Source organism: Fusarium odoratissimum, assembly GCF_000260195.1.
Source record: "Fusarium odoratissimum NRRL 54006 unplaced genomic scaffold supercont1.6, whole genome shotgun sequence".
Classification (NCBI taxonomy): Eukaryota; Fungi; Ascomycota; class Sordariomycetes; order Hypocreales; family Nectriaceae; genus Fusarium; species Fusarium odoratissimum.
The window spans coordinates 501,428-522,442 of NW_022158692.1; the positions used below are offsets into that span (position 1 = coordinate 501,428).

General features: G+C 49.0%; 12 protein-coding genes and 3 non-coding genes across 20 annotated transcripts; 8 read left to right on the forward strand and 7 right to left on the reverse strand.

Moving 5' to 3' along the window:
• The first annotated feature begins 242 nt into the window (after positions 1–242).
• FOIG_04782 (uncharacterized protein) lies at positions 243–1,199 on the forward strand. Its single transcript, XM_031203094.1, has one exon. The coding sequence runs from the start codon at positions 647–649 to the stop codon at positions 995–997; it is 351 nt and encodes a 116-aa protein (XP_031066673.1). The 5' UTR covers positions 243–646; the 3' UTR covers positions 998–1,199.
• Positions 1,200–2,309: 1,110 nt separating this feature from the next.
• On the forward strand, positions 2,310–2,801 carry FOIG_04783 (uncharacterized protein; the record flags this gene model as incomplete). The annotated part of the gene is made up of 1 exon (XM_031203095.1): positions 2,310–2,801. Exon 1 carries the CDS (start codon positions 2,370–2,372, stop codon positions 2,799–2,801), a length of 432 nt encoding a protein of 143 aa, XP_031066674.1. The 5' UTR covers positions 2,310–2,369.
• A 296-nt stretch (positions 2,802–3,097) lies between these two features.
• FOIG_04784 (uncharacterized protein) lies at positions 3,098–3,721 on the forward strand (the record flags this gene model as incomplete). Its single annotated transcript, XM_031203096.1, has 1 exon — positions 3,098–3,721. One exon carries the CDS (start codon positions 3,098–3,100, stop codon positions 3,719–3,721), a length of 624 nt encoding a protein of 207 aa, XP_031066675.1.
• An 878-nt stretch (positions 3,722–4,599) lies between these two features.
• Positions 4,600–6,285, forward strand: FOIG_04785 (uncharacterized protein). Its single transcript, XM_031203097.1, has 2 exons — positions 4,600–5,052; positions 5,097–6,285. The coding sequence occupies exons 1-2, from the start codon at positions 4,968–4,970 to the stop codon at positions 6,077–6,079; spliced, it is 1,068 nt and encodes a 355-aa protein (XP_031066676.1). The 5' UTR covers positions 4,600–4,967; the 3' UTR covers positions 6,080–6,285.
• A 66-nt stretch (positions 6,286–6,351) lies between these two features.
• On the forward strand, positions 6,352–7,507 carry FOIG_04786 (thymidylate kinase). Its single transcript, XM_031203098.1, has 3 exons — positions 6,352–6,566; positions 6,610–6,718; positions 6,761–7,507. The coding sequence occupies exons 1-3, from the start codon at positions 6,383–6,385 to the stop codon at positions 7,230–7,232; spliced, it is 765 nt and encodes a 254-aa protein (XP_031066677.1). The 5' UTR covers positions 6,352–6,382; the 3' UTR covers positions 7,233–7,507.
• Positions 7,274–7,356, reverse strand: FOIG_04787. Its single transcript has one exon. It is a non-coding gene; the product is annotated as a tRNA-Tyr (tRNA).
• A 282-nt stretch (positions 7,508–7,789) lies between the features above and the next one.
• On the forward strand, positions 7,790–7,876 carry FOIG_04788. Its single transcript has one exon. It is a non-coding gene; the product is annotated as a tRNA-Tyr (tRNA).
• Positions 7,840–16,441, forward strand: FOIG_04789 (uncharacterized protein). The gene is made up of 2 exons (XM_031203099.1): positions 7,840–10,028; positions 10,070–16,441. Exons 1-2 carry the CDS (start codon positions 9,668–9,670, stop codon positions 11,134–11,136), a joined length of 1,428 nt encoding a protein of 475 aa, XP_031066678.1. The 5' UTR covers positions 7,840–9,667; the 3' UTR covers positions 11,137–16,441.
• Positions 8,077–8,161, reverse strand: FOIG_04790. The gene has a single exon. It is a non-coding gene; the product is annotated as a tRNA-Tyr (tRNA).
• Positions 8,230–9,531, reverse strand: FOIG_04791 (formyltetrahydrofolate deformylase). The gene has a single exon (XM_031203100.1). The coding sequence runs from the start codon at positions 9,139–9,141 to the stop codon at positions 8,290–8,292; it is 852 nt and encodes a 283-aa protein (XP_031066679.1). The 5' UTR covers positions 9,142–9,531; the 3' UTR covers positions 8,230–8,289.
• FOIG_04792 (uncharacterized protein) lies at positions 11,176–12,401 on the reverse strand (the record flags this gene model as incomplete). Its single annotated transcript, XM_031203101.1, has 4 exons — positions 11,176–11,710; positions 11,752–12,227; positions 12,269–12,336; positions 12,377–12,401. The coding sequence occupies 4 exons, from the start codon at positions 12,399–12,401 to the stop codon at positions 11,176–11,178; spliced, it is 1,104 nt and encodes a 367-aa protein (XP_031066680.1).
• FOIG_04793 (uncharacterized protein) lies at positions 13,078–14,223 on the reverse strand (the record flags this gene model as incomplete). Its single annotated transcript, XM_031203102.1, has 1 exon — positions 13,078–14,223. The coding sequence occupies one exon, from the start codon at positions 14,221–14,223 to the stop codon at positions 13,078–13,080; it is 1,146 nt and encodes a 381-aa protein (XP_031066681.1).
• Positions 14,496–16,226, reverse strand: FOIG_04794 (uncharacterized protein; the record flags this gene model as incomplete). Its single annotated transcript, XM_031203103.1, has 2 exons — positions 14,496–15,712; positions 15,755–16,226. 2 exons carry the CDS (start codon positions 16,224–16,226, stop codon positions 14,496–14,498), a joined length of 1,689 nt encoding a protein of 562 aa, XP_031066682.1.
• A 510-nt stretch (positions 16,442–16,951) lies between the features above and the next one.
• On the forward strand, positions 16,952–20,855 carry FOIG_04795 (AP-1 complex subunit mu-1). 4 transcript variants are annotated; one of them, XM_031203105.1, is made up of 5 exons: positions 16,952–17,553; positions 17,605–18,123; positions 18,166–18,294; positions 18,336–19,433; positions 19,477–20,776. In XM_031203105.1, exons 2-5 carry the CDS (start codon positions 18,085–18,087, stop codon positions 19,555–19,557), a joined length of 1,347 nt encoding a protein of 448 aa, XP_031066684.1. In that variant the 5' UTR covers positions 16,952–17,553; positions 17,605–18,084; the 3' UTR covers positions 19,558–20,776. The 4 variants fall into 4 exon arrangements, with proteins under 4 accessions (XP_031066684.1, XP_031066683.1, XP_031066685.1 ...); XM_031203104.1 differs by having other exon boundaries at positions 16,952–18,123; positions 19,477–20,855; XM_031203106.1 differs by having other exon boundaries at positions 17,605–18,294; positions 19,477–20,855.
• On the reverse strand, positions 19,475–20,855 carry FOIG_04796 (uncharacterized protein). Of its 3 annotated transcripts, XM_031203109.1 has the most exons (3): positions 20,667–20,855; positions 19,868–20,624; positions 19,475–19,825 (listed from the first exon to the last, which is right to left on the reverse strand). In XM_031203109.1, exons 1-3 carry the CDS (start codon positions 20,676–20,678, stop codon positions 19,698–19,700), a joined length of 897 nt encoding a protein of 298 aa, XP_031066688.1. In that variant the 5' UTR covers positions 20,679–20,855; the 3' UTR covers positions 19,475–19,697. The 3 variants fall into 3 exon arrangements, with proteins under 3 accessions (XP_031066688.1, XP_031066687.1, XP_031066689.1); XM_031203108.1 differs by having other exon boundaries at positions 19,475–20,624; XM_031203110.1 differs by having other exon boundaries at positions 19,868–20,855.
• Positions 20,856–21,015: the final 160 nt, after the last annotated feature.

Sequence of the window (21,015 nt, forward strand, 5' to 3'; positions counted from 1 at the left end):
ATTGGTGTGTATCTGGCATATCTGTTGAATGTCAATCCACATGTCAAGAGAAGCCCAAGCTCGATGGCAACATCCCTGGATTACCATTGAGTCCAGGTTGTCGTCAGCACTCTTCAGTAGATGGAAGATGTTTGAGCAGGCGGCGAGAAGCACATGGCAGTTGTCTGGGCTGATTAGTGCTGAGTGTTGTTTGTCATTTGTACTCCTTCTATCAACGCAGTTGATGTCCAGACACCAAAGGGTTGCTGAGAGTATATGAGTGCGGTCTTCTTCGTATGCTCCTATGAGCACTCACGATGATAGTTCTCTGCATTCGAGCCACACTGAGTCCGTAGGAAGCTTGTCGTCAGGAGTCAAGCACCTGATCTCATTATCAGACATGCTTTCCGAAGGACATGTTTCTGGGCAAGGAACTGATGCTGTCACTCACATATGGCGGGCTTAGCTACAGTAGATGTTTGATTCAGAAGCATCATCGAGGGTCGCCTGTCAATCTGTAAGTAGTTAAATCCGCCACTGACCAAAGACGAGTCGTAGTAGGTCATGGTATGTCAGCACCTAGTCAGTAAATTCTCCAGCGACATCGAAAGTTGGGGGCAGTACCTACTAGCAGGCTTGCATGGCATCGACATGCTTGGAAAGGTGAATGCATGCCGCTTCTGAGACTGGAAATATTTTAGCTGGTTGCTTGCTGCAGCGTTGTCGCCCTACTCGCCTTCCTGCTGATCCATGGGCAGTCCTCTTCGTTATGACCGCAAGGTCAGTCGCAGTCGGACACGGTCGGACAACGAAGTGTGGCTGCATCTCATCAGTAGCGGTCCTGGTGACAAACCGGACAGTACCTCTGAGCAGATTTGCTACCTGTCAACAAATTGGTTTAGTTGGTCTCACATGGCGTTGGCAAAAGCCGCACGATCTGTATCGTCAGTTAGCCAGGCGGTCTGGTATGATAGACATAGAACCTACTGAGAAAGGTGAATGGTGGAAGCAGGACTGAAAGAAAGCGACTCTGCAGCGATGTCCGGATAGGATCAGTGACAACTCAAGGGGCGAGGATATCGGAGGGTCGAACGAAGGTGGCCTTGGTCCTGTGAAGAGGCTTGTTGGCCCCCGCTGTAGATTGGCAACAGTGACAATATTCGAATAGCGCGCCGCATTGGGCTTCTTCTCCTCTACATGGGCAGCAGCGTCACCGCAGACATGCTCAGCTTCAAGAACGAGTAATGAAAGAAAGCTTTCTCCGTTGCCCTCGGCGTGCTAAGTTCTCTGTGCTGATATAAGATCTCAGTCACAGGTTTCAACTGCAAACAACACCGGCGTGCCACATGGACTGGGCCAGTGTTGATACCTTGTCCAAGGTTGTAAAGCAGTCTTTGACTGTCAATATACGAATCGATGGTGGCAGAACAGACATACATAGTGCCTAACCATGGCCGAAATATCACCTGCTCGAAGACCCTTGAGATGTTTCGAAGGGCAAATTGATGCTCTGATCAGTCAAGATTTAGCTAAGCCGGGTCAATGAAGAAGTATTCTCGGCCCGCTTGCCTCAGCCGCTTATTTACAAGGAGTCATCTTTGGGGAGGCCAGTCGTGTTGGCCATGGTGAGCAATCGGAGGGGTATGTCTGGGTCTCATCAGTAAACTCCTAGCAACAAAAGATGAAACAGTACATTGATGCTTGCAACGTGGTCGTAGTGTCTATAACGGTTCAGTAGCTTCGTCATCACCCTCGTTTCCATCCTCTGCACGAGCGTCTATCACCAAGCTTCATACTCAATCAACCCGGAATTTGGTCGTGGAGATGGCGCTGACTTACCATTAACCTCCGGTGATGTTTTCCAGCGGGAACTCAGCTTCATCGCTCGAATAGTGGTGGCTTTTGTCTATTGTTAGATGATGAATCAGGGTTGTCAGCTTGGTTGTGAATCATGGCAACATGGTTCCAGTGCAGCTAAAGTCAGTATATCGAGATCTGAGCTCGAGAAGCTTGGCCAGCAACTGCGGGCTGCAATTTGTGACTGCCAACTTGACATTCCGCTTGGAAAATGATGGTTCTGTTGATGAAGGGTGATGATTGATGGCAGACAGATGATGGGATTTGGATGTCGAGATGGCTGATGGATGATGGATGATTCTGCTTGAGGGTCAGGCTTGTGAATGGGAGCTCAATATTTCCGCTTGAAATGAAGAGTCCGTTGAGGAACGGCGATGGGCGATTGATGATGAAAGACGGTGGGGAGGGGAGATTGATGATTGTGTTGAAGTGATAAATGAAGATGGATGATGGGCGATGGAAAATGAGGAACTGGGGAACTGAGGCGGCTCACGATCAGCTCTTGCCATTTCATTTGTTCCTGTGACCTTGCCATGTCTTCAGGAAGGCATCACCACTGTTTCCAGGAAGCAGCGCGACTGTGCTTTCACCTGCCATTTGCATGCATCTTTCACTCAACACCTACTCTTCTCATCACCATCCTCTCAAACTCTTCATCATCTTCATCAATCTTGTTTATCACTGCATTATCATCATTCTTTTCCTTGCCCTTATCGCCGCTTGTCGTCTCACTATACACCATGGAGAAGCCGTTCGCTGGACAATGGCTGTACGATGATGAAGATCTCGCCCCAGTCAACGTCCTATGGAAAGCAATTTTCTGCCCTTGCATTGTTTACGGTCGATCCAAAAAGAGCTACGGTGATGCTGTCAACAGGGAGTATGAATATGATTCACCCCCAAATGGCCATGTCAGATTCAGGGTCAGCAAGAAAGGAATCGTCGATACACATGAGGAATACTAGTCGAAGCCTCTGAAGAACCCGGCAGTTTCTGTTCCCTGCTTGACATTTGCTGCCTGCTTGCCTTGTAGGTGTCCCTTTGCAGGTCAACCACTCTAACATGTCTAGTCTATGGTATCTTGATCTCCAGACTGCGTTCAGATGTTCGCGATCTCTACAACATCCAAGGAACCCGTAATGAAGACAATTTATATGGCTGCTGCTATCCATGTGACACCCTCATTCAGATCGAACACGAACTCATCAATCATGGACATCATCGGAGACGCGGTTGCTGTGGGTATGAGACCGAACCTTCAATGACCACATCCTTGAGCACTTCTAGATCGCACAGCAAGGTCACCACTTGTGATACGGAACCCGATGAAAGCCTTCCATGCATTCCCGAAGGTTCATCCGAGTGCACGTCTTCAACTTCATCTGCAAGCAGCCGAAGCAAGCCCCGGGAGAGATCAATCGCTCAAGATCCGGTTGCACCCACCGACGCAACGCTTGACCACAGTCATGACCTCTCCAAAGATCCAAAAGGACCATACCGAACCAAGGCACCTCACCGGTTGAAGGATGACAGTTCTGCTCCTGTGTATCCTCCTTCGATTCATCAACTTCGAACCGATACAAAGGCACCTGCCAGTCCACCTGCAGTTCATCGACACGATTTGTTTCAGGACGCAAGCGAGACGAATGAGACCCAACCCAATCACGACATTGGATTCGATCGAGTTGAAACATACCGAGCTAGTCCTGATCATCAGCTTCGGCAAGACGAAAAGACACCAGGAGCGTTTCCTTCATCTCATCATTTGCACCATGATACGGTGATCCGGACCAAAGCACCACGGCAGCACATGCTTGAAGATGATGAGCAAGGTCCGAGCAGGTCGGGAACTCGTGGACCACACCATCTTCATGAGGACAAGTGAGTGAGGAAGGCGAGGAAAGCGGCGAGGTCAAGAAGCCAGTGACAATTCGGTGGAATATTATTATGATTCAACCTCAGACATGACAGTAGTATTATCACTTGATAGGGGCTTACAATAGATATATCTTCAACTGCAACCTCATGCGACCATGGCGGTAGAGTGTGTGTTGTTACTGAAGCATTGGTGCAAGATGTCCAGACTTTATGGTCACATATGGTCTCTGAGTTGGCAGGCTATGCATGCGACCAGGTCAAATTTGTGGCAAACGCCGAGCGAATGTTACTGTCCCGCCTCCCAGCCTCCGACTTGCAGCTCGATGCATCAGCGTTGCACATAAGTATCATCAAGAGGGGTTCGACACGGACACGACGCGAGAGTTCGCGGGTGGTCTGGCCTTTAATAGTAACAAGCCAGGTTAAAGTTACACTTTACAGGGACCCGTTTCAGTGGAGGCAATAGCTGGTTGGCGATCATCAGATCAGCTGAAAGACGACAACCAATTGGATTTCTGTGTCTGCCAAGGTTGTGATGAGACCATGGTCGCATATTGGCGGCCATGCACAGAGCTGGCTGGGCACGACAGCAAGACGAGTTTGGGCATTGAGTTCAGGCTTGCACAGATCAAGGAACACGAACTTGCGTTATATTAAATGTCTTCATCCTGCATGCTGAATCTCCCTTGCATTGGCGCTCAACGCGACGATTGGATACGACATGGAGCAGACTGGGTTGACGCTTGTGGAGTTTTGGACGTCCCACAAGGCCAAGGCATGTTGCATTGAGCGAATCATTTTGGAAAAGTCCTTAGCGGTGACCAACTTGCATTGATTGAGGGGAAAACACCTCAGGCAGAGATGGCCTTATCTTGAAATGATCAATGCTCTGGACATCGACGATCAAATTCCGTGCACTACCGGTTGGCTTGATTAACACGGTCGCGAATCTGCATTCTCGTTTCATACCTGTCGGCCCACTGCCCTCTGTAGGCATTCTAGTGACCTGCTTCTAGTGGCCGCCGTCACGTCCGCGCTCACGTCCAAGGCACGACGCCCTAGAGGGAACCCACTTTCGCGCTGAGCTCCCTTATTACCGATCTTCTCCACGCGCCCTCCGCACCAGAACCCACCTCTGGCACCTCTTTTCTACCCGCTCCCTCCCACTTTCACTCATCATCGTCCTCACTCATTTACACGTTCGACTCACGCGATAACAATAAACAAGAACTTCACTCGCTGCTGGGTCCATCATGGCTACTGTCACTCGTCAACCATTTGCTCCCCTTGATGGGACTCGTCTCCAGACCTTGACCAGTCTCAAGAATAGGCAGAATGGTATGTGGAGATGCGGAGTGTTTGGGCTTCACTGACATGACTAGCTTTGCCAACTGGTGGTAAGCGAAAGGCTGAATTGATTGATACCGATGATTCTGAAAATGTCGATCCTACTTCTTTTGCCAAGCGATCAAAAGGTTCCAAGGACAAGGACATCCTAAAGGACAGCATCCTCAAGCCGTCTGCTTTTATCCTCAAGCCTACTGCACCTGTATCTGCATCTCCCATTCCTAATCGCCTCACGAGCCCTACCAAGACCCGGCGCACTCTTCAACCTAAATCACCCGCCAAACTCAGCTCTGGCATCTCAAAGTCTTCTCCCATTTATGCTCCAGCTGGTCGATCTCCCACACGAAGCAAGCGATCCGGTATCGCATCTAGCCGACGACGCACTGCTGGTCCCTACACTCGTGTTGATCCTCCTTCATTCAGTCTTGGATCTGCCGCTCCCTTTTCTCTCGATGCTGCTCTCAAGGGTACTATTCCTGGCTATGGCGCCAAGAAGGAACCCATCACTGCTCTGCATGAACCAGACATGAAGGCTAGCTGGTTCTTTGACATTCACGAGGACACACCCGAACAAGAGATGACCAACCTTCTTCAACACAGCACATGTGTACTTGACATTTCGTCCGACGAGGAGAGTCAACGGAAGCTCAACAGAGATCGTGCAGAGGGTCGCGATAAGGAAAATGTCCCCCCTCCTGATGACATCTCTCAAACTCGTCGCGCACCAAAAGCTGATGAGATGGTTGTTGAGAAAGAGCGTGTCGCATTGGGAGAAATGAACACTGCCGACTTTTACGCTGAAGGATGTGATGAGACATCTGTCATTTTTGTACCTGAAGATGAGCCAGAGGTGAATGCGACTGAAAAGCCCATCGATCCTTCAACAGAAGACATCGACAACCTAATGGCCAAGCCCACAGAAGGCCCAAGCAAGGCTGCAGTTTTGGAACCAATCGAAGGAACAGGAGAAAGTTTTGAGTTGTGGGAAAGCGGCAGCGCACATGATGAAGCTGTATAGGCATGAGGCATGAACAAGTCATGAACTGTTATGGTAATGGATATGGATGGAATGAATGATGGAATGGATGGGTATGGATACGGATGGAGGAGTTTGGCCGGCGTTCTTCTTCTTCTTTAGGCTACCAAGAGCTGGGGCTATAGTTTTGTGATTGCATTATTGTCTGAGTATTAATTGATACCTGAATGTGTTTCACTGAGTGTAAATTATGATCTGATTCCTGCCGCACTGTGTCCCACGTGAACCACTAACCAAAACAGTGTGAATATTTCGTCAGCAATCCACTTCCCCTCATCAACCATCATGGCTTCAATCAACGATTTAGCTACAGCCGCGATTGCGAGCTCTGATACTGCCGATGATTCAGCTCGAGGCGCATTCGTTGTTTTGGAGGGTTTGGATAGAAGTGGAAAGACGACGCAGGTGAAACTGTTGGAGCAGAGATTTGTCGAGGAGGGTAAAAAGGTCAAGGTTATGAGATTTCCTGGTAAGTCACTGACAAAGTAGTGAGTTATGCTGATGGTTTGTAGACAGGACTACACCAATTGGTCAAATGATTGATGCTTATCTCAAGAGTGATGTCGAGATGGATGATCATGTTATTCATCTATTGTTCAGCGCAAACAGATGGGAAGCTGTGTGAGTATGCTGGTCTGTTACACTTCAATTCTGACCGTTTAGCAAACAAATTCAATCTCTCCTCGCTTCTGGTACTACAATTGTCTGCGACCGGTATTATCACTCAGGCATAGTCTACTCAGCCGCCAAGCAAAACCCCTCTCTGACCCTCCCTTGGGCACGAGCACCAGAACGCGGTCTTCCCCGACCAGATCTCGTGCTGTTTCTCGATCTGACCGAGGAGCAAGCTCAAGCTCGAGGTGGTTGGGGTGGGGAAGTTTATGAACGATCTGGTATGCAGAAACGTGTACGGGAATTATTCTGGGGTCTCAGCATGGGCGGAAAGGACGTTGCAGCGCAGGGACTTGGTTTGGATGAGGGCGAGGGCTGGACGCAGGAGGAGGAGGATCTTGTGGTGGTTGATGCTGGCGGGAGTGTGGAGGAGGTTGCTGAGGAGGTTTGGAAGAAGGTTAGGGGTAGGGTTGAACAGGTTGAGCGGGGAGAGGTTGGAAGGACTGTGAGGGTTGTTAGGTGAGACGCCAGAAAGGTCTCTGTTGCAATGACAGCAAAAATGAATCCCCGAGACCTGGATCGAACAAGTGACCTTTCGGTGACGGTACAGTTACAGCCGAACGCTCTTCCAGCTGAGCTACTCGGGGATGGCTCTGACGATCAGAGGAGTAGCTATGGCGATCGGCGAGGAAAGTTGGATACATGTGGACTGGATGATGCTGTGCTCTCAACGCGGTAAGATGGGCTGTGACAGTGAGATTCGTGCGGGTTGCGGGTGCAGGAGACTGGATGCAGTGGTTGAAGTATCCCAAATGCAAGCTTGGTGTTGAGGCGTCGCATTGTGACACGGATAACGCGGGGTTTGTTTCATCTAATCCTATGCGATTGTTTTCTCAGACACGAGCTTTGCGACAATACTTCCTTGCCACAATTCTACTTTCTCGCATTCAACCCTCATTCTGGGCCATAGGGTACCAACTAGGTATTAATTGTGCTCAAGCAGATATGCTGCATATAGGTACAATTTACACTTCTCCTCCCAACCAAGTCCAATGGCTATTCCTCCGGTTTCGGAGATCTCCCCGAATAGCTCAGCTGGAAGAGCGTTCGGCTGTAATTGTTAAGCATCTCACCGAAAGGTCACTTGTTCGATCCAGGTTTCGGGGAACTCATTTTTTGCATCTTTTCACTCCTACAAGTTCTTTTTATTAGCTGAGATTCTAGCATACTACTAGATTCATTGAGTTGTTGTTAATAACGGCAACTCTTTTTCGCTGTGGTTGCTAGTATATTTCATCTTGTGACTAAAAAGTTGAGTTGTCATGATATACTTGACAACATGAAAATGCCACGACCAGCAAAAGAAATCCCCGAAACCTGGATCGAACAAGTGACCTTTCGGTGTCATATATCAGTTACAGCCGAACGCTCTTCCAGCTGAGCTATTCGGGGATTGATGTTCGGTCGTTCGCTATCACTCCATAGATGCCGCAGTCTGGGGCAGGGCCTGGGTAGACACTTCAAAGCATGCGCATCACGAGAGTTTGCATAGAACATTGTACAGTCAAATCAAACTTTTATTAATTAAAGACTACAGTCTTGTGTCCGTTGAGGAACAACCTCCTCTCAGCATACCACCGCACAGCAGCAGCAAGAACTTGGCTCTCGACATTAGATCCCTCCTCAGACAGCTCCTTAGGATTCATGCTGTGATCAACACGAGCAACCCGCTGCTCAATAATAGGACCCTCGTCCAGATCAGCAGTGACAAAGTGAGCAGTGGCTCCGATAATCTTGACACCGCGCTCGTAGGCCTGGTGGTAAGGCTTGGCGCCCTTGAATGAAGGCAGGAAACTGTGGTGGATGTTGATGATGCGGCCGGACATGGCTTCGCAGAGCGTCGGAGACAAGACCTGCATGTAGCGGGCGAGGACAATGAGCTCGATGCCGTGCTTCTTGCAGAGATCGAGGATCTGGCCTTCTTGTTGCGCCTTGGTGTCTTTTGTGACGGGCAGATGGTGGAACTCGATTCCGTAGCTCTCGGCGAGGGCGGCGTAGTCGGGGTGGTTCGACACGATGACGGGGACTTCCATGCGCAGCTGGCCGGTCTTCATGCGGAAGAGGAGGTCGTTCAGACAGTGGCCGATCTTGGAGACCATGATGAGAACGCGGGTCTTGCGGGCGACGGGGCGGATATCGTAGTCCATCTTGTACTCGGCAGCGAGCTTATCGAAAGCCTCGACGAGGTGCTCGGTGGACTCGGACTCGGTAGGTCCAAAGTGAACACGCATGAAGAAGCGCTCGGAGACGGGATCGGAGAACTGCTGGAGGTCGAGAATGTTGTGCTTGTTGGCGGCAAAGATGCCAGTCACGGCATAGACGATGCCGGACTTGTCAGGGCATGACAGGGTGAGGATGTGATCATTAGCCATGTTGAAGGCTATGGACGGCGTTGAATTGACGGGGGAGAATTTGGTGCAAGTGAGAAGAATTGCGACGTATCTTGTTAGCCTCCGTATGTCGACCGAGTATGACTCCGAGAACCCCACTGCGGGCTAACCCTCCACTATCGGAGATGCGTCGGGATGTGGCCATGGAAGCATTGAGTTGGTATTAAGTAAATTGAGGGAAATATGCTGTATCAAGACCTATTGAATAAGGCAGTAATGCGACGTGGATATCTGTGGACTGACAGAAATGTCTTGGGATCGTCATGATGAATTGGTATGGCCGTCTAATATCCGTCTCCGCTGTGGCTGCAGGGTAACTGTAGAATCCACTGCTGAATCGAGTATTCAGACGTCAGATCTGATAGATAATCAGAAAGATACCAAGGTGTAATATAATTTATAGAAACAATAAAGCTAATGCATGTCAACTCGGCCGTCACGTGGCGTTGATCGGAAGTCCATCCGTTCCCCACCATCGACACTCAACTAACATCAACTGCAATGCATCATGTCAGGTGGCTCTCGGAGCCGAGATGGCTGCTTCAACTGTCGAAGACGAAAACGAAGATGTGACGAGGAGAAGCCGACATGTCGAAGATGTCAAAGAACAGGAGATGACTGTATCTTTCCGAGTCCAGCTTCAGCATCGAATCCGTTAAAGTTCATCGTGGCAGCTTCAAATGATCATTATCTGGTCCCGAGTGACAACCAGAGTCATAGCTTTCTGAATCTCTCACCTCGAGAACTCGTCGCCATTTGTAATTCGAGTGAGGGAAGGATTGTCTGGACGCAGGAATCTGTTCCCCGCAGTTTGTCACCGTTTGCTTTCGAGTCGGGACGTTCAGTTGAGAAAGCTCTCGTCCAATACTGTAAGTATTCTCACCACGAGTTGTCGCCGCTAACAGATCAGATGTCGAGATAATATCTAAGAGCAGAGTCTATGTGGATACAAGTCGGAATGGCTTCCGTACATCAGTCATCCCACGAATGTTCTACCAAGGTCCTCTGTTCTCCGCAGTCCTGGCCATGAGCGCAGCAGAATGGGCGCAAAACATTGTCCCAGATGGAAGAGACTACCGCGCTCTGTCAATGCAGTACAAAGTCCGAGCTCTCCATGAACTACAGCACGCTCTTCCAGACTCCCAAGGCAGTGAGGGCAATCTTCTCACCTGTGTTCTTTTGGCATCTCTCGAAATCGCACATGGATCGTGTCCGACATGGCTCCGTCATCTTCAAGGCGCACTTGCTCTGCTTGAGAGCTTCGGGAACAGTATTGACCCTAATGTGGCCGAGTTTGTACTCCAGTATTTCCGGTTTCGATATATTCTGATGGAGACTACACAACCTACCCACCAGGATTCGTTACACCAAGCAATGGCTGGGTTGGCCAAAGCTGAGGCTACACTCCCGCATTCTCGAAATCTGGTTGATGAACAGATTGGTTGCTCAATGGATCTCGTCGACATCATCAACGAAATATCGTCACTGTCCACCCACAATATCTCCAAGGATCAACTGTACACAGCGGGCCAGGAAATTGAACAACGACTTGAGGATCTCTCTTTTCAGGGCACCGACGACTATCTCTTACGGAGCGCCGAGTCTTTTAGAATTGCAGCCCAAATCTACCTCCGCCTCGTGTGCTACAACGCAGCCATCACCCACCCATCAATTCTGGCCCTCCACGAATCTCTTCTTTCTTGTCTTTCCGATATCATCGTTGAAGGACAGACTCGAAGGTCATTCCCAATGTGGCCGCTGTTCTTAGCAGGCTGTGCGTGCTCATCAGACGAGCAACGAAAGGTTGTGTTGGATCACTTCATGTTAATGGATAGTAAATGGCCGATCAGCAACATATCTGCTGTTTGGAACGCACTCAAGTTGATCTGGCATACAAGAGATCTTCAGGTATCGAGTACAAATCAAGACTGGAGGGAGATTATCCACAAGTTTGGATGGAAGCTCTCATTATCATGATCAATTCTATTTTACATACCTGGGTATACGCTCTATGCTCTAATGCGACCGCACGCTAAACTTCCAACTTCCTTGACTCGCCATAGGATCCCTCGGTCCATCCCAGACTGGACACCATGATTCTTTAGCTCCTTCGTCTGCTCGTGCTCTTGATTCCTCCACCATTCGCATGATGAATCTGCTGTCCTGCACCTCGTCTTGCTCATCCTGATCTTGAGACAACCATCCCTCTCTCCGTCCGTCACCAGAATTAATTCGATGATCAAGTGGTCGGATATCATGAGATCCTGCGCTAGCCGTTCTTCCCGTTCTTAATCGTACAGGCTGCCCCGTCAACATGGCCATTTCCACGTCCAAGTCAATCATTCCATCTGAAGGCCGATTCGGTCGAGAGGGCATGTGTTCTGTGGACGAACTAATCCATCGGAAACGCTTCTTGAACAAAGAGGTCCGTGTTCGATCGCGCGGCCAGTTCGGGTTTCGTGCTCGTCGACGTTTACGGACATGATGCTCGATCAGGAGGTTCAGAGATGGAAGACAGGCGCAGACGAAGCCTATTGTGATCTCGAGAGCCCTGCAATCGTTAGACAAGCATTATCGGGCTGAAAAACATACGTTAGAATGCTAATCGGCGTATAATCGACAGTGATATCATCCGAGTTCAGAAAGTCCACCGCTTTGGCAACACGGAACAGTGTCAAGGCTGTAGCGATTCCACCGGCCCCCAAAAGCAAGACAATCTTGATCCTTTTTCCTATCGACATTCTGAGTTTCCAAGTCAGAGGTATTGGGATCAACAGAATGACCAGATCCGTGACAATCGATAGCGATAGATCTGAAAAGAAGATCTTTCGCTGGTTAAGACATCGTGCGTTTCTGACATCTGGGTCCCAATATGTCCGGATGGGATAACAGTTGACAATTCGAAGTATTTGAATCGGAATGTATGCCACCAGTAAAGCCCATATCAAGATCTTGATTCCCTTGGCGACTCGTGGTTCGACAGCAAAAACTCGTGCCATGAGAAGTAGAATGGTCGCTTTGGTGAAAAAGGCAGCTGGGATATAGACAACCGTACTGGCATAAAACCACTGACTTGTTAGATCGATCGTGTGACACTTGGGCTGCTCACCTTTAACCAGTTGTAATATTCTGGTTTGCGAATCTCCCAAGCATGATAGCCTGCTCCATACCGGGCCACTACTTTGTTAGTGACGCAACGAAAAGGGAATGGACGTACTCATAAAGACAGTGACGCAGTACATGATGGCGGTGATCTAAAGGTTAGCCATAGCCAAACATCAAGAGTTGGTCATACAAATGCTGCTATACACGTCCCTAAACTGTTAGCTTTGTCTAACATGAGATGTAGACATACAATCTTCTAATCCAAAGTTCCGGCTAATCGTTCTCTTCACATATATTCGTACTATAAAAAAGAGTGTGACAAAGAATACACATATCGTCGTCAAGACAATATTCAACGTCCAGTAAACGTCTTCAGGATTCATATAATCGGGAACAACCCCAGGTGGGGCATTTCGATTCGAATCGGGACCTGTTGCATTCCACATATCGTGGAGATGAGGCCGAATTCATTGCAAAGTGTAGATGCTAGACGGGAGGCGATGAATACTTGATATCTGAAAGTCAAGCTGTAACTAGTGGATCATCGGGGAGCCATCCGTCGACGATCAACGCCACTAACGGTTGGTGCTGAACTTTGTTTCTGTTACAGGGCTTCCTTTGGATTGAGGTCACTGCAATGACTCAAGGCGACAGGTTAGGTCGTTGATCCTGTGGCGTAATTGGGCAAAACATGTTCTTGAATGACATATGCGAACGGTTACAGGTAAAGTTGGCCGATTTGGAGGAGTATTGATCTTGGCAAGGCTGTACGATCTGACCAACCCGATTTGTTTCGGATATTAAGTCAAAGCGCTACCCCCCATGAGTACAGCTTGAGGCTGCGTATAGCATTGTCCCAAATTCATCAACATCTTCCAGCCATCGATCTACCCTCCGCCGTTGGCGTTTTATTTCTTCCTCACTCATTCCATCTGGAAATGGCCACAATTCATCCAGTCGAAAGGGTTCACTTCCCCATTCGGCCAGATGAGAGTTGTAGCTTTGTTCCCATCCATTCCGATCAGCTTGCCATAGATATTTGCTCGATGGCGAATAGAGTCCCCTCAACTCGGTACCGAGATACGTGGTGAGCCCATCATGAGCCGACAACACATTGTCCAGAAAGTACATGGTGTATAGTGTTCGTCTCTTGGCCTCGGCCATAATCCATGATTCCCATTTCGGTAGGGCACCTCGTTGTTCTGCCGCACATATAAGCCCTTCACGAGAGGTCGCGCATGCAATCTCTTGAAGGTTGATCATTGCCTGACGAAGAAATGGCATTGAAGGCCCCAAGTGAAAGAACAGAACCATGGAATAGATGAGGTACGCTTGAAACACTCCAAGAAGATGGATGCCTTCATATGCTCCTCGCTCTTCGTAAAGTCTAGTCATTTCTCGCTGGAGGATATCTGCGGCGATACTCACGTTGCCAGGTAGAGGGTCGCATATTCGGACCAGAGTAAAGCAGGTTGACAGTGGCACCAGTGATTGCTGCATAGGATGGATGAATGGTGGGAGACGACCTCGAATCACTGTCGAGGCATAGGATTTGAGCATTCGGTAGACAAAATTGATAACACTTTGACTGTAGTTCTTGGGCGATTGTCCAGGCAGAGGAACATATGAGTTGAGCCATCGGTTCTTGATGTCGTCGCTGTTGATCGGACACACGAGGTCCAGTGGATCAAAGTGAAGGTCAGCTGGCGTGTCTGTCTGGAGCGAGCTCTGCTCAAGGTCCAGAGTGTCCGACGTGTTTGAGTTTTCCCAGTTCTCCGAATTCCCAGAGTGCTGCGAGTCTACGATCGGCTCTCGAAATCTCCCAGGATAGCTGCATGTTAAACTCCGCAAGGCACATCGTCCACAGGTTTCTTTGCGATCACATTTTGCTTTTGCGGTTATACAATGCTGACAAGCTTTGACTCTTGTGGTGGAATATCTTGATCTTGAAGGTGCCATGATTGAGTGATCGAATTGCATCCAAAGAGTCTTAAATAGTCGGTATTGTGTTGTTCCGACCCGTACATCACATTCATGTCGTCCGATGATACATCAGACAGCCAACAATTGACATGCTGAAAGCAGCTCATATTCGTTGCTACAAAGCCAACCAAACGCCAGAAACAATCCAACTCGCTCATCACCAACTGTCGTTTGTCATTCAAGGAAATAGAATGAGTTCCTCGTGATATTGGAACTCGAAGGTATCACCGCCTCGTTTTCGTTTCCAATTAACCCATTTTCACATCTCCATTAGCCTCAGTTTGAGGAAGCATTGGCTTCTCATCTTCTTGAGCTCTTCGTTTGCCCATACGGTCGAGCCATTGCTCAGCGCTGACAATTGTTCCATCTACAACACCACTTACTTGAACAACCATGTCCAAACCTTCTTTAGCCAATACCAAAACTTTGTGTGCACCTTCAGTTAGAGCCGTATCGTTGTCTTGTTGCCCGGCATTCCTGTCGGTCATGGTGGCGACACGGAATCGTTGGGGTAGACTAGTGAGATGACGTCGCACAAGGATTCGTGCATTTTCTGGCAATGCGCCTCCTGCGTATTTCGACACAGTATTGATGGCTTCTCGGAGGGTTCTGAGAACATCACCCTTGAGGTTTGAGATGCGAGCAGCAAGTTGAGAGCGAGATTCAGGATCAGCTTGTTCGCCAGCTTGTCCGTCTGGTACCTTTTCGTACTCTTCAAGGGTGGTCTTTAAAGCTGAGATCACACGAGCAATGTGATCATTGGCCCATCGAAGCCATTGTAGACAGTATTTCAGACTGCGCAGACTCTCCTGGCTCATGGCAACACTGAGACCGGAAGTAGACGTGATCAGACGTGACTGCCAGGCGCTGTTTGGTCGTGACGGCCTTGGTGAATTGGAATCAGTCTCGGTATATGCGGGTGATCGCAACTCATCGTAAGCAGGAAGCGTGTCGACGGTGCTAGTAGTTGACATGCGACGAGACATGGTCTTTGAAGATGGCGAAGGCGCTGTATCCATCTGTTCATCGCTCATTTGTTGCATTCCTTCAGACTCAAATCGCTTGTTGCTGACTGCCTCATCCTCATCCGTTTTGCGTCGCTTCTTGCTGTTGCCGGTTTCCAAATCCGACGTTGAACTGTTTTGTCGCCTCCCGGCACCCAAAAACCATCTGACACCTCCTTCAACACCCGTCACTCGACCAACTGAACCAACAGTGTTCGCAATAGGTGTCAGGTATCCCTCAACATATTCGGCACCAGATCGAAATCGCGGTGAAAAGTTCTTGGCACCACCGTATGCCGAAGTGGCGCCCTCAATTGTGCTCGCTAACAATGGATGAGTCGTCGTAAGGAGAGACAGAAGCGGTTCAGGCTGCGGAGACTGTGGTTGATTCGATTGAAGCCCAGAAGTTGGTGGACTAACTGGAAGAGAGGAATTTCTATGCGGCGGCGAAGATATAAAGTCTATGACGTTAGAAATGATCTCTGTTAGAACTGAAAACATACCTGCTCTCAAATCACCAAGCGCTTCAGCTGCCAGTCGCACATCTGGATCATCAAGGCTGACGCTACCAGCCCTCGTATCAAGAAGACCATCAGGAGAAGCAGCGCTCACGACACTGTTGCTACTCCCGTCAAGATCCATTCGTGTCGGGCTATCAATACTATGCGCAAGAACAGGCGGATAAGGCATAGGATGTAACGGAAGCCAGGTCTTGGTTGGTTCCAAGGCCATTTCGCTCGTAAGTGAACTCAGAGGTGGTAACTTGGTCTCGTTATCGGCTTCGAATCTAGCCAAAGGAGGCAAAGAAGTTGGTATATCGGTAGGAACATCAGGAAACTTTATCGCATTTGGTGAAGCGACATTGGAATAGGCTGGAGGAGAAAATGCCATCAATGATGGAGGTCGAGCAGGTGGTGGTCCGAGGACATGACGAGACTCGGACTCCCGATCAGGAAGCATGTGATTGCGCTCCATGGTCGGCGATAACACGGATATGTCAACTCAGCATCGAATGAGATCGGCCAGTGGCCGCAAAGAATATCGCAAAGAGACAAAAGAAATGGTAAATCAATAATGGTGATGATGAAGCGGAGATGTTGGGGAGATTGGGAATGAGAGCGATCGTGGGGGGACAAGAGAATCCTGTTAACGTCAGGCGCTCGCGGGACCTTCTCTCCTGCTGCAGGGACCGGCTGAACAAACAAGCCCAGCGCAAGACGATAGCCCACTAAAAACCGGGCCGGCTACAGTGGCTTCAGGTGACTTGTTTTAGAGGCGTAGTGGGGAAGATCGCTAAAAGAGCTGTACCCAGTATCAGGGCATCATCACAAGATATACCGAATTTGGGGCGCTTCGCTTGATTAATGATGCGGTCAATTTGTTGGGCCTAGGTTTTGTTCGCAGCATCACAAGATCAATTCAACTCAACGTTCAACGTCGAAACTAGAGTCGCTAAGAACTGTACCTGAAGCCTCTGGGCCTCTAGCACGTGTCAAAACTGGGGATGATGATGCACCGACATCACATGCAAAGAGAATACTCATCGTCACTATTGTTAAGCGGGTCGCCCGAGTCATGAGCAATCCACTAACAGGATCAACTCAAGCACATGCCACAGAGGAAGGATTATATCCTTTTCCTGATGCGTTTGAATGTTATTTTTCCATCCAATGGAATTGTTTGATAACGTCAGATGCGATTGCTCATTGATTGCTCATCTTGAGCTATGCTAATATGTTCCTTTTCAAGTAAGGTTGCATTTGCATACTCTTTATCCAAACCAGTCGGCATTCGGTTACTTTGACCTGTATTTGGTCCCCGATAACTGATCAACATGTGAATCTGACATGTGCGATGAAGGGTATCCTTCATTCTTGCGGATACTAACAATATCGCGACGGGTGAGATTGTACTATCTTGGACCCTGAATCGGTTGAACGGATCATGTCTGCACGGACTGAGTTTACAGAATCTCAGACACTCGAATTACTCCGGCAGAGTCGTTTAGTATAGATTGTGAGCTGGATACTGGACCCAGGCCTCGCGTTCGACTTCGTGATAAACGCGAGATGGATGCACCGGTCACAAGCTCATTGGACATGCATTTGCAAATTTAACTTTGCCACGATCTTTACGAGCCCAATTGTTACAACCTCGAAAGATCCCTGATTGCAGATGTCGTCAAAGTAGACTGGCAGAGACCCTGAGGTCAAGGGCCCTCGGCCACGATACCCCAACAAAAGTCGAGGCTGCGAGGTCACCTGCCACGTTACCCCAGATCGCATGTCTCAGTCACGAATTTGTATGTCCGGCTCCTCTGACACCGCCAAAGCAACTAATAATACTCGGGCAGTTCTTAATGGAGCCAGGTCTCCCTCTCCGCACCACGAAATCGCAGCTCACATCAACGGCTCCACGGCTGAAATGACAGAATGCCATTCGGTTGCAGGCTAGGTAATGGTCTGCACTGTCTAGAGGGTGCGTTGAGGAGAGGAGAAGACAAACAGAGGCAAAAAAAAACCAAAGCTTTTATCAAAATTTCTGATCCATATCTCACGTGACTAAAAGCTCAAGCTACCCCACCAATATCCGACATTCTACCGTGTCGTCACTGGAATGACCAGGCATCCAAAAGATGCCAGCGAAACAGCTTAACCACGAAACGATTGCGCCTCGGACCATGATGATTGCCTGCGCTTCTCTATAGTCCTTAATTACTATTCAGCCTCTCCTTTTTGATTCTTGTCTTTGTTACTGCGCATGACCTCTTCGTCTTGATCTTGACCGTCGCATCTATCGCGACCTCCTTTCCGCTTCCGCCAAGACATCCAACATGGCATCCGCACTCTTCTTTCTAGATCTCAAGGGCAAGGTGTGTTGAACGCCACTGAGTATAACCTCGCTGACAATGTAGACCCTTCTTGCCCGTAACTATCGTGGTGACATTCCCATGTCAGCAGTTGAAAAGTTCCCTGTACTCCTTTCAGAAGCTGAGGAAGATTCCTCTGCTGTTCCACCATGCTTCTCCCACGAAGGCATCAACGTAGGTGGTCTCCATGCTTGGAGGCTCCGCTAACTGAATAGTACCTCTACATCCGCCATAACAACCTCTACCTCCTCGCCCTTACGAAACGAAACACGAATGCCGCCGAAATCCTCCTATTCCTTCACAAGATCGTCGAGGTCTTTACCGAGTACTTCAAAGCTTTAGAAGAAGAATCCATTCGAGACAACTTTGTCATCATCTACGAACTTCTCGACGAAATGATGGACTTTGGTTATCCTCAAACAACAGAATCCAAGATCCTTCAGGAGTACATCACCCAGGAGTCTCACAAGCTCGAGATCCAAGCACGGCCGCCGATTGCTGTCACAAACGCTGTGTCGTGGCGATCAGAGGGTATCCGTTACCGCAAGAACGAAGTGTTCCTCGATGTTGTCGAGTCTCTCAACCTTTTGGTGTCTGCAAACGGCAATGTCCTTCGATCAGAGATTCTTGGCGCTATCAAGATGAAGTGTTACCTCAGTGGTATGCCCGAGTTGCGTCTAGGATTGAATGACAAGGTCATGTTTGAGACAACCGGTCGAGCCACCCGTGGTAAAGCTATCGAAATGGAGGACGTCAAGTTTCACCAATGCGTACGACTATCACGATTCGAGAACGACCGAACCATCTCCTTTATCCCCCCTGACGGCGAATTCGAGCTCATGTCCTACCGTCTCAACACCCAAGTCAAGCCTCTGATTTGGGTTGAATGTGTGGTCGAATCCCATTCAGGCTCCCGGATCGAATACATGCTCAAGGCTCGAGCCCAATTCAAGCGTCGCAGTACCGCCAACAATGTCGAAATCGTGGTTCCCGTTCCGGATGACGCCGATAGCCCTCGTTTCCGAACAAACATCGGATCCGTTCATTACGCCCCTGAGCAAAGTGCCATTGTCTGGAAGATCAAACAGTTTGGTGGTGGCAAGGAATTCCTCATGCGTGCTGAGCTGGGCCTGCCAAGCGTGAGAGGAGATGATGAACAAGGTGGCGGTATGATGGGTGGTTTCGGTGGTAGCATGGGAGGAGTCGGAGGTGTGGGTAAGGGTGCCAAACGACCTATCCAGGTCAAGTTTGAGATCCCTTACTTTACCACAAGTGGTATTCAGGTTCGGTATCTAAAGATTACCGAGCCAAAGGTACGAATTTCGTTGAGTATTCGATCAGCACTAACAACTGTAGTTGCAATATCCTTCGTTGCCTTGGGTTCGATACATTACCCAATCTGGCGATATCGCTGTACGACTTCCTGACGCGGTCTGAGTCGACTACATAATCGAGCGGACAACTACACCTAGCTCATGGATGGGATAACGAACATGGGGCAAACTGCAGAGCAGGGGCTTCATACAGGAATGAATAATAGACTAAATCAATTCAAGCTTAAGCTGTCAAACATTTGGTCAATCTCGAACAATAGCCCTCTCCCACTCAAAACTGTGGAGATCTTCTCGAGTAGAGTATTGGTTGTCTGGGTCGAAAAACACCTTGACAATAAATCCTTTTGGATCTTCAGAAGCTGTTGGGGGATCTGTGGTTGTTAGCTGTATCAGCAAACGAATGGACAACATACGTCCTCTAGGAGCATCAGGACTTGTCCAAGCTCCATGTCTCCATAATCGATTGTGTCCAAGAAATACACTGTCTATCGAATGGTTGCTCATCACACTGCCTGGAGATGCATTCAATGCCATGAGCCCCAGAACAATCGGCAGCTCTCCTCCAAGGCCTGCTGAGTGTGGTGCATCACGTCGGGGTGCTTTGTAGGTCAGAGGAAGTAGACCGGGAATCCACGCAGGATTTCTGCCAGCAACGTGTAGCAAAGGACCAGGCCCGGGACCCATAGTGCTGGTGATGGTGCTCACTTGAGAGAGCCCGGGAATGGATGGTGGATGAAATACACGTAGGAGTTCCCAGTTCGATATGGTGACCAGAGGATCATATTCAGTGACCATGATTGGGAGCAGTGGATTGCAAGCAGCAACCCCAAACGTTTTATACTCCTCAGCCGGGTATACTTGTCCATACTGATCCGTGACGCAGTTTCCGCGGACGTCCACCCTCAGTAATTGTCCTTCGGATGCCGGAAGCGTGGAAGCGTCTCGATACCATCGCCAATCTGCTGCTTCTGACACTTCGCCGTTCTTGTAGCGCATTACTTTGCTTGGGACTTCGCCGCGGTAGTAGTTTGGCGAGCTGGGTGGAATGAGGTGAAGATAATCGTCACGTCCTGGATTGTGGATGACGAGTTTGTTGGCGATGAACAGGAAGCCTGGGGTGGGTTGGCTTGAAGAGCTCCCTTTCCGGCTTGAGCTATGCTTTGATGTTTTCTGACAGTGTTAGTTGAGCTTGGAGCTTGGCTTTAAGCGTACCTGTTTCAGCATGATCACTAGTTGACTTGATCATCTGTCGATCACATTTGAGCAATTGCCATTTTATAACTCACTCATCCGCAGAGCCTCATCTCGGATTTACCACTTGGCTTTCCTCGGTCGCTAAACCGGTGAGGAAACCGACTTCCGGTGACTTGAAGCAATAGAGTGGGAGAATGACGACACCATGTCAGCTTCAGCAGTCTGCCAGACATTTCACATATCCGTAAAGCCTATTCAAGACTTCTTGAATTAAGGATTGGTGCCACGCTTCATGGTACTTCTGAATGCTGTATGCAGGGAATATGAAAACACCCTAGTTCATGCAACATCACCGCGGCCCGGCCCC